The sequence below is a fragment of the Phodopus roborovskii genome, unplaced genomic scaffold (assembly GCF_943737965.1).
Source record: "Phodopus roborovskii unplaced genomic scaffold, PHOROB, whole genome shotgun sequence".
Taxonomy (NCBI): Eukaryota; Metazoa; Chordata; class Mammalia; order Rodentia; family Cricetidae; genus Phodopus; species Phodopus roborovskii.
In genome coordinates this window covers 168,049-178,754 of record NW_026125759.1, presented here as the reverse complement: position 1 = coordinate 178,754, position 10,706 = coordinate 168,049, and the positions used below count along the sequence as shown (strand labels likewise).

Below are 10,706 nucleotides of genomic sequence, written 5' to 3'. Positions count from 1 at the left end.
AGTTTGATTCCTGAGACCCACAGGAAGGATAGAACCAGAATCCCACACATTTTCCTCCAACTTCAATGCAAGTGCTGTGGCATACAAGAAACCCTGCTCCCCACGCACACACAAATAAATGTAATATATATTTTTAAAGCCTACCCGGAATTGCCAGGATGCTGTGCTTTATAGCTAATGTGGGAAAGCAATCCCTGAGCCTGCAGAAGCAAGTGTGATCTAAAACCACCCATAGAGTTCGTGTCTTTGCTGTGGTGGTGCTGATGGTGGAGGAGCATCCAAAAGATGCTTTCCATATTCAATTGTATCTGAAAAGGTCAGGCTTTGCAAAAATACAGCCTCATCTGCCTCACCCCCACTCCTTTGGCTCCTGTCACTTTGAACAGGCAGTTTGCTGTCAAAGACTCAATTTCACAGAAGGTAATCTGGGCACATGCTGGAGAGGTAATTACATCCAATCTATGGAGGGAGGTGACAGAGCACCCCCACCTCCTGGGCACCTCCCCCACCCCCATCTGCTCACAGCTTGCCTCTCTCTACGTAACTGCCCTTGGCATACTTAGACATTGTGGTCTCTTGCACTCTGTGCGAACCAGCTAGCCAGGAGCAGTCACCAGTACGTGACACTTAACACAGATTCAGCTGTTGACCAAGTCCCCAAGGTCATATAGTCAGCAACTTCGATAGAGGTCTTGGCATGAGGGAGTACTGCTCCGCTGGCAGTGAGAAGGGAGGACTGCTGTGCTGCAGTGAGGAGAGAGGACTGCTGCGCTGCAGTGAGGAGGGAGGACTGCTGCGCTGCAGTGAGGAAGGAGGACTGCTCCGCTGGCAGTGAGGAGGGAGGACTGCTGTGCTGCAGTGAGCAGGAGAGGACTGCTGTGCTGCAGTGAGGAGGGAGGACTGCTGTGCTGCAGTGAGGAGAGAGGACTGCTGTGCTGCAGTGAGGAGGGAGGACTGCTGTGCTGCAGTGAGGAGGGAGGACTGCTGTGCTGCAGTGAGGAGAGAGGACTGCTGCGCTGCAGTGAGGAGGGAGGACTGCTGCGCTGCAGTGAGGAGGGAGGACTGCTGCGCTGCAGTGAGGAGGGAGGACTGCTGTGCTGCAGTGAGGAGGGAGGACTGCTGTGCTGCAGTGAGGAGGGAGGACTGCTGTGCTGCAGTGAGGAGAGAGGACTGCTGTGCTGCAGTGAGGAGGGAGGACTGCTGCGCTGCAGTGAGGAGGGAGGACTGCTGTGCTGCAGTGAGGAGGGAGGACTGCTGTGCTGCAGTGAGGAGGGAGGACTGCTGTGCTGCAGTGAGGAGGGAGGACTGCTGTGCTGCAGTGAGGAGGGAGGACTGCTGTGCTGCAGTGAGGAGAGAGGACTGCTGCGCTGCAGTGAGGAGGGAGGACTGCTGTGCTGCAGTGAGGAGGGAGGACTGCTGTGCTGCAGTGAGGAGGGAGGACTGCTGTGCTGCAGTGAGGAGGAGGACTGCTGTGCTGCAGTGAGGAGGGAGGACTGCTGTGCTGCAGTGAGGAGGGAGGACTGCTGTGCTGCAGTGAGGAGGGAGGACTGCTGTGCTGCAGTGAGGAGGGAGGACTGCTGTGCTGCAGTGAGGAGGGAGGACTGCTGTGCTGCAGTAAGGAGGGAGGACTGCTGTGCTGCAGTGAGGAGGGAGGACTGCTGTGCTGCAGTGAGGAGGGAGGACTGCTGTGCTGCAGTGAGGAGGGAGGACTGCTGTGCTGCAGTGAGGAGGGAGGACTGCTGTGCTGCAGTGAGGAGGGAGGACTGCTGTGCTGCAGTAAGGAGGGAGGACTGCTGTGCTGCAGTGAGGAGGGAGGACTGCTGTGCTGCAGTGAGGAGGGAGGGCTGCTCCGCTGCAGTGAGGAGAGGGGAACAAAAGGAATGAAAGAAGCCAGGGCCCTTGTCTCCACTGACTTTACAGGCCTAATTAGAGACAGCCAGGCAATTCTCTCAAGAAAAGACTCAAGGGTCCTTAAAAAAAAGCACATACAAGTGGGTGTGATAGGGAGGGAATGAGAGCCCAGCAGCGAGTCTAAGTTCCTTGAGGGGAGAATCCTGCTTTTGTATGCCCGGAGGAAGGGCCTCTCCATTGCCTCATTAACTTTTGGCTTGGAGGAATTACAACAGCCCTCCTGCTCTTTCCCTAGTGGGCCTCAGGCTCAAGGATCAGGTTGACAAATGCCAGCATTGGAGTCTGGGGAAAATTCCACACCTTTCTGAGCTGACTAAATAGGCTTTGGGGGCAAAGTATCTATTCGGCGTTGAGCTTTGTGGAAAGGATAAAAGTTGTAAAGTCTCCTCTTTCGCTTTTCTTTTCACATTCTTCCCTTTTTATAAAACCCTTGTACTCTCCCTGAAATTTTCTTTTTCCAGTTTTTCAAGACAGGGTATCTCTGTGTAGCTTTGGAGCCTGTCCTAGAACTAGCTCTGTAGACCAGGCTGGCCTTGAACTCACAGAGATCCACCTGACCCTGTCTTCTGAGTGCTTGGATCAAAGGCGTGCACCACCAATGCCCAGCTCTTGTTGAATTTCTTATCCTCTTGCTTCCAAATTGGTATTCTAAGCATACACCCCTAAGTCTCTTTTATGCAGTGCTGAGGACCAAACCCAGGATTCATATGCACGATATGCAAACATCTTGCATTTGACCACCTGTTCTATAATTACAATAGAAATAATAATTATTGCGGATGTTATGTAAGGCTCTATGCCTGCCATTTTACCTCAAGTATTCACTTAATATTTCAAATAAGTTATTCTGGTGGAAAGTATGGCTTTCAAAGTAAATGAAGACAATCAAGACTCTGGGTTAGCCTATCAGTAGTAGTGCATGCCTTTAATTCCAGTTTTTAAGTGGTGGTGATGGTGCACGCCTTTAATCCTAGCACTAGGAAGGCAGAGGCAAGCAGATCTCCATTAGTTCGAGTTAGTCTACAGATTGAGTTACAGGACAGCCTCCAAAGCAATAATACAGAGAAACCATGTCTTGAAAAACCAAAAACAAAAAAAAAAAAAAAAAAAAAAACACAGCAATACAACCAAAAATAAAGCCCCAGATCTTGTAAGATTTGCTGTTCAAGCCCATCTTTCTATAACAGAATGTTTTCCCAGTTGGAATTTTAACCAGTGTTTGCATTGCTAGATATTTAGACAGACCCATCATGTCCTTTTGTTTGTTGTGAGACATTGGAGTCTTGCTTCAGAGCTCAGGCTTCCTTTAATTGGCTATGTAGTTCAGGCTGGCCTGAACTCTGTATCTTTCTGCTTTCAGCCTCCTGAGTGCTGGGATTATAGGTGTGCAGCCAACTCCTTCTTGTATATTTTGTTTGGCAGCAAGCACTTTTACCCATTGAGCCATCTCACTGGCCCTGAAATGTACTATTTTTGTTGCTGTTTTGTGCCCACGTAAAATGATGCTGAGAAAGATTAACTTTCCCAAGGTCGCTTACGAACAAAAGGGCAGAGTAGTGGCTCAAGGACAAGCTTGTTGGTCTGCTCTATTGAATTTCACTGTAGCAGTGAATGGGTAAACTACGAGCCAGGAGGCTGCTGTCGACCCTCAGCAGCCTCTCCAGTCCCAAGCCAGGCTAAACTGCTCTTTACCTCCCTGTGGACCAGAGGAAGAGCCTGTGGATGGGAAGTCCTGCACTGTTCCAGTCCCAGCTCGAGTCTCACCCATTGAAAAGGCACAGGGTTATTCGGGTTTGTGTCCAAAATACAGCCTTGTGCCAGGGAACATGATGGGGGGCCCTCTTGTCTCAATGTGGCCAAAGTATTGACCTTTTGTCACTTCTCTGAAGTCCGGTGACATTAGTGACCTCTTTCTCTTTTGACGCAAAAGGTGTCATGTGCTAGACCTATCTGACAGCAAAGAACTGAGTCTGGGGATTCTCTGAAGTCCCTTCCAGGACCTGGGTGACAGTGTTCCGGAAAGCCTCCAGGACCTGGAGTCAGGCAGCCTTCCTGGGACCAGGACCAGAAGCTGTGGCTAGACTCACATTCTGCTTAGGAGGCAGAAGCAAGATGGTGCTACCAGAATGGGGGGTGGGCACCGTCTATATTACTGCTCCTTATGCATAATGGATCATAATTATAATACTTGGAATGTATATGGGGCCTGCTTTCCAGAAGCTCCAAGCTTAATAGAGTACTTTAGTTTCTCAGTCTCTCACACACAGAGGCACACACACTTTAAAGAGCAGGCCAAAAAGTGTTATAAATAAAATTCTAGAACATGAGTGGGAGGAAAAAAACAGACAATTTTCAGTGGCAGAGTTGCAAATGTACCAATTCCTTGTGGAGTGCCGACAAGCCCCAGTGGTGCTATGGATAAGGCTTTCTCTTCTCCTTGTCAATCCATGTGTTAAATATGTCATGAATCCTGTTGCTTTCAGGATAAGGCTGACAGTAAGGGAAGGAAGGTAGTCTCTGTGACCTGGTGGCTGTTGATGGTTTGACCATTGTGGCAAGCATCCTTCCTTCCATGCAAAGATAATGCTGTTGATGGAAAGGTTCAGCTCATACTTTATTTGTCCCTTTCTTCCTTTCTAACCCCCTTCAAGACATAATGTGTCATACTCTCTTCCTTCTGCCATCTCAAACCCTCATTCTTTCTCAGGGGAATCCAACCCTTCCACATTATAAAAGCAATATCTCAGCTGGGCAATGACACACCTTTAATTCCATCAGTGGGGAGGCAGAGGCAGGTGGATCTCTATAAATTTGAGGCCAGCCTTGTCTATGGAGTTCTAGGACAGCCAAGGCTACAGAGAGAAACCCTTTCTCAAACAAAACAAAAAAGAAAACAAACAAACAAAAAAACCATCTTGTAATGTTTTCAGCAAATTTATGGTTTTGTGCTGGGCTATCCTCATAGCTATTCTTGGCCATGAGTGGCTTGCAGGCCTTGAACTGGATATAATCGCAAGGTTCAAGCCATTTTGTTTTTCTGGTATGAACTCACTCTTCCACCTGCCCCGTTTGAGGCCCCTGTGTTATAAATACCTCCTGTGGTCAGGACCTGCCTACAGTGACCCCACCACACACTGCCTATCTGGATCTAACACACATTGCCTGCCTTGTGAGCTGATGTTTAGGTCGTTTTCAAGGCTGTGACTTCTTCTCTGTTCAGTATGTATGCTCAATATGTGACTTTACTCTAAATTTCAATTTTACAGGAGCTGTCTGGGAGGTGTTCCTTGTTTTATGACTTTTATTATTATTATCTGTGGGTGGTGTTACATGGAACCATTTTTGTTTTCATTTTTTAAAATAATGTCTCATGTAACGCAGGCTGGCCTACAACTTCCTATATAGTAGAGACTAGCCTCGAACTTCTATTCCTTTTGCCTCCGCTACTTGAGTGTTAGGATTATAAGCCAGCATTACCATGGCCAATTTCAAAGTACTGGGGATGGCACCCAGGGCTTCACCTGTGCTAGGCAAGCACTCCATTAACTGACCTACATCCAATTCCCTGCCGTGGCTTTTTGAGACAGGGTCTCACTCTGTATTCCGGGGCTAGCTGGAACTATATGACTCCAGCTGGCCTCTAACTTACATTTTCTGGCCTCTTGTCCCTGCCTTCCAAATCCTGGGATAACAGGCATGAGGTCCTGCACCAGGCTTTTGGCTAGCTTGAGGACTTGAAGAAAATCGAGTAGCTGTACACATGACTCATAACTCCTATGACAATCTCTGTATTCTTCCCCGCCCCCTGGGTTTTGGTTTAGAGATATGTTGGGGAAAAGGACTGCTAATTTTCATGCCAAGGTAACATTTTCTAAAATAACACTTGAGCCAAGTCCATGGCTTTAGAACTTTCCTATTCTGGAAACCCAGGAAAGACACAGGGACGTTGTTGGGAAGTCCAAAGACATTTTCATGAACCTCTGCATATTACAAGCGAAAGAGCTGGTGAAAAAGACTGGCTCTGGAGGATTCTGAAGAACTCTTCGAGAATCTGCTAAATAATATTTTTGTGTGCTGTTTGTAAATGTGACTCGCTTTGAAGCCATCTGTCACGCAGCCCTTTGCAGAGAGAGATGTATTTAAATCTGTGAAAATGAGTATATTTTTGTATCCACCAAAGCAAGGTTTTAATGGGTCCCTGCTGCGTGTTGTCCAGTGAGTTTTCCTAATTGTCAAGTAATGTTTCAATGGAATTAAAAAAGGAATCATACTGATGCACAGAGAGACTTTGTCACAGTTTATCTTGGTGCAGTACATCTTTGGGAACCAGATGAACTGAGGGGCTGCCAGCCACGAGAAAGAACTGTTTCTTCCTTGGTGAAGGCTAAGGTCAGGGTTGGTACTGGCATTCTTGGAGCTTAGGGAAGCAGCTAAGAGCTAGGGCCAGAGACAGGTGAAGACAGAGACCTAATATTCTTCATTTCTTAGGAAAGGGAGATCTTTGTGAGTCTGGAACTGAGCATCATTGTCAGCTCAGCAATCTTACCCTTATTTTTATCTACCCCTGCCGTACTGGGAACTCAGGGCCTCAACATTCAAGCCCTCAAATCCAAAGCATTTTCACTTGCTTTGGAGATTGTTCTGGAACTCACTCTGTAAACCAGGCTGGCTTCTAACTCATAGAGAATCTCCTGCCTCTGCCTCCTGAGTGCTGGGGTTAAAGGCGCGCGCCACCACTGCCAAGTGCCATTTTCACTTTTAAAACATTTGTGTTTTCAGTATGTCTTCAGTTTTCACGGTCAATCCCACCATTTTGATGATGGTTGAGATGTTGAATTGATGGTGCTATAAACTATTACAGTAAGACATTTGAAAATCATCAAAATGGCTTTTTTCATGTTGCATGGAGGTAACCGGTAAGTATAAAAAAAACACATATAAGGCTAATGACTTGGTTATGGACATGGCCCAGGTGGCGTCTCTGGGCTTCACCCTCAGCATTGTCTAGACTGGCAGTAGTGGTACATACCTATAATCGCCTCACTCAGGTGGTAGAGGCAGAAAGATCAGCAACAAGGTTATCCTCAACTACATAGCAAGCTAGAGGCCTGCCTGAACTACATCACAACCTATATCAGAAAAAAAAAAAAACTTAATATCTGCATGATGGCTGCTATGGATTGTTCATTGTGTCTCGGAGGAGACATGTTTTCTCCACTTGATAAAACTAGGCTCTTGAAGGCCATGTGCATAGCCGGAAGGAGATCTGGAGATGTGAGACAAGAAATTGGTAATTGGCAAAATTAGACCTCCATCAGAAGACTCTGGATTCAGGGTCCAGTGACTTTTCACCATGCTATAGATAGACTACTCAAATTGCTTCTGCCAAAAGGCAATGGTCTAGAACTATCCCACAACAATGTATGTCAAAACCCAAAAGAACTGAAAATTGATACTCAAATAAATGCATGCATACACATGTTCATGGTAGCATTATTCATAATAGCTAAAGTGTTCAAAGTTATCTACTGGTGACTGAATGACCAAACCAAACAAAATCTCACTGTAATGCAAGTACAGTAGTTCTTCCTGGCCCACAGATTTTCTTTCTGTGTTTTCAAGTTCCTATAGTGTTCCAATTAAAATTATTACATAGAAATTTCTAGAAATAAACAATGTGCAATATTCAAATTGCACACTGTTCTAAGGGATATTATAACATAAGCATTGTAATAACATGACAGGTGATTTGGTCACTAAAATGTCTACCAAGTGTCAATGAAGCATGGATATAGGACAAAGGTCTGTTTAATGAAACAGGCTGTGATGGAGCAGGATAGTGCGAGGTTTTATTGTGGTACTCAGAATAGCTTGACAAGGATGGATAGATAGAGAAGTTGAACAGTACCTAAGGCCACATTACATGACCATGCCTGGATTACTCACTTCAACACGCAGGCACTATCTCACCAGGCATCATTACAAGAATAAATATAGTACAATAAGGCATTTTCTGGAGCAGTGAGATAGCTCAGTTGGTAAAAGTACTTTCTGTCTAGGCCTGACTTCCTAAGTTCAATCCCTAGAACTCATTGTGTAAGGAAAGGACTGACTCTTGGAAGTTGCAAAAGTGTTCTGTGATACATACTTACCCTCCCACATGAAGCCCCAATTCATACATACTAATAATAGTAATAAATATTTTTCTAAAATAAATTAAGATCAAATAAGTTTACATATATTTCATTATAGTATATTGCTATAATTTGTTTACTTTTATTGTTGCATGTCAATCAAGCTATATCCTGGCATTTATAGAAAATCATAGAAGTTCAGTGTTAGACTTCCTGTCACATATGAATAAGGTCATGGGTTCCAACCTAACACCATGCAGCAAAAGTCAAACAAGCAAAGCTCCCAAAACATCATTTAAAAAAAGACTCCCACATATGGAGGCATCTGGGAATGTGTCCCCAGAGAAGGAAGACTACGATAAGAATAAGAATATATAATAAGATTCTGGACAGTGGTGACATACAAGTTTAATCTAGCTTGGTCTACAGAGCAAGTTCCAGGGTAGCTAGGGCTATACAAAGAAACCTGGTCTCAAAAATCTTAAAGAAAAAAAAAACCTATAATAAGCACAGTGTTCAGAGCACAGCCTTCAGGAGCAGAACTGGATACTCCTCGCTCTACCAGTGGGTAGAAAACACAATTTCCTTATCTATGAAATGGAGAGGACTTTAGTACCAATTCACAGAGTTGCCACAAAAATTGCACAACACGTGAGGAGTTCTCAAAAGATTATATGTAAACATTTTGGAGAAGTGCATGGATGATGAGAGGGTATCTGGAATCAGATAGTAACTACTTCTATCAGCCTCAAAGGAACAATCAAGGATTTGAACCAACACTGAGCTGTCAAAATGCAACAGCCTAGCTAGGTGTGGCACAAGCCTGCCATTTTAGCATTAAGTAGGTGGAGGCTAGAGGATCAGGAGTTCAAGGTTAGCTTCTGCTAAATAATGAATTCAAGGCCAGCCTGGGCTACATGAGAACTTTTTGCAATATTATAACAACAAAAAATTCACTTTATGGTGTTCAGGTCAGAGGAGATGACTGTCCCAACACATTACTAAAATGTTTTATTTGTTCTAGTTTTGCAGTACTAGGTATGGATTTATATATGCTAGGTAAATAGGCTACCATTGAGCAATATTTGTTCACACATATTAATTATGCATTATAATGGGTTTCATGATCATGTTTTCATATATGTGTGCAATGTAAGTTGATCATATTCAACTGACATTACCTTCTTTTATTCCTCTCCCATTCTCTGTGGTCCTCTTTCCCTTTATCTTTCCAACTAGCTCTTCTTCTACTTAGATGCCTTTTTTGTTTAATGATCCTCTGAGTTTCTTTAGGGTCGCTTACAGGAGCATGGGTGGGGCTATTCACAGGGTCCACACCACTGAAATTTAAAATGGTCCCCTATTCCCAACCTCCATCAACTTTCTTTAGAGCTTCACAGATGATGTTGTTTACTGGTTTCTTCTGAGGTTGAAATATCCCATCCCATAGGGAAGCTACTCAAGCCAGGAGGTAAACAACTCAAAATAGCTCCAGGAAGTCCCTGAAACTGATCAGGTTCACTAGGGCCCCCTTCTTTCCAAGAGTGAACAAGCCAAGTTGCAAAGAAAACTTTTATACTAGCCAAGCTGCCTGGAAGAAGCAGGAATTAGCTGAGCCACCTGAGAGAGGTTTAGACCAACTGAGACACTTGGAAAGGACCCTCCCCAAAGTTTTGCCTGCAGGCTGTGCAATGTGCTTCAGAGTCCCAGCTTCTGTCATATGTCGCCCAATCTGGGGTGGACTTTGGCAGTGCAGCTCCTATAAGTGACCCCCCATCCATATTCCTGTCAGTAACCTCAGTAAAGTTCATTAGTTCACCAACTTGGCCTTTGTGGTATCTGTTGTTTGGTCTGTCTTGGGCTCCCTGTCTGAACTGAGTGGTGTGCTTTCCCAGGAAAAAAAATTTGCTCACACAACAGATGTGTAAGACTAGAGTTTTTCTAAATTGGCCACACTGGCCTAGAACTTACTACACAGCTAAGGCTAGCCTTGAGATTTTCATTCCTATCTCAGCCTCCTGAGCAGTTGAGATTGCAGCAGGTAGCAGGCTCAGCCCAGTTTACTACTATTAAGCAGCATGGCAGTCAACTAGTGTCTAGTAGTGAAGAGAGGCCCTGCCCCTCAACAGAATTAATTACCTTTCAACAGAGGGTCTCATGTGGCCCAGGCTGGTCTTGAATCCATTGTTAATTGAGATATATGGAATAAAACATCAGGGAGCATTAGACTGGTGAGAAAAAAAGCAAGGAAGCAAAACAAGATCTTCTCTTTATTAAGATAGTCATTGTCATTTAAACATATATGTACACACATATGTATGCACACAAGGATGTGACTAGGTTGCATATAAGCATATATATTTTACCTAAATTTACATATGTAAACATATGTAAACATATATATGCACATAGCTTTAGATGATTAAATTTTTTACTATATAATTTATTAAATTATAAAATTTAATCATCTATATGTAATAATATAATCAACAATTTAAAGGATAAATTACATGATGTATATATATATATGTATATATATATATGTATACACACATCATAGTCATGTTTTGTTGTATTTCTCCCATTTGGTATTAAGGAATGACATGCATATGGTGACATGCATAAATCTGAAGTGATAAATTTTTACATATGTATGTACCC

At 44.3% G+C, this 10,706-nt stretch overlaps 1 protein-coding gene across 1 annotated transcript; it reads right to left on the bottom strand.

Moving 5' to 3' along the window:
- Positions 1 to 671: 671 nt before the first annotated feature.
- Positions 672 to 3,679, bottom strand: LOC127217622 (putative uncharacterized protein ENSP00000383309). The gene is made up of 2 exons (XM_051178606.1): positions 3,604 to 3,679; positions 672 to 1,852 (listed from the first exon to the last, which is right to left on the bottom strand). The coding sequence occupies exons 1-2, from the start codon at positions 3,677 to 3,679 to the stop codon at positions 672 to 674; spliced, it is 1,257 nt and encodes a 418-aa protein (XP_051034563.1).
- Positions 3,680 to 10,706: the final 7,027 nt, after the last annotated feature.

Coding starts and splice junctions, on each gene's coding strand:
- LOC127217622 (XM_051178606.1), bottom strand. CDS start 3,679: ATGGGTGAGACTCGAGCTGGGACTGGAACAGTGCAGGACTTCCCATCC. Junction 1,853..3,603: donor TTCCTCTGGTCCACAGGGAG/GTAAAGAGCAGT, acceptor TCCTCACTGCAG/CGGAGCAGCCCTCCCTCCTC.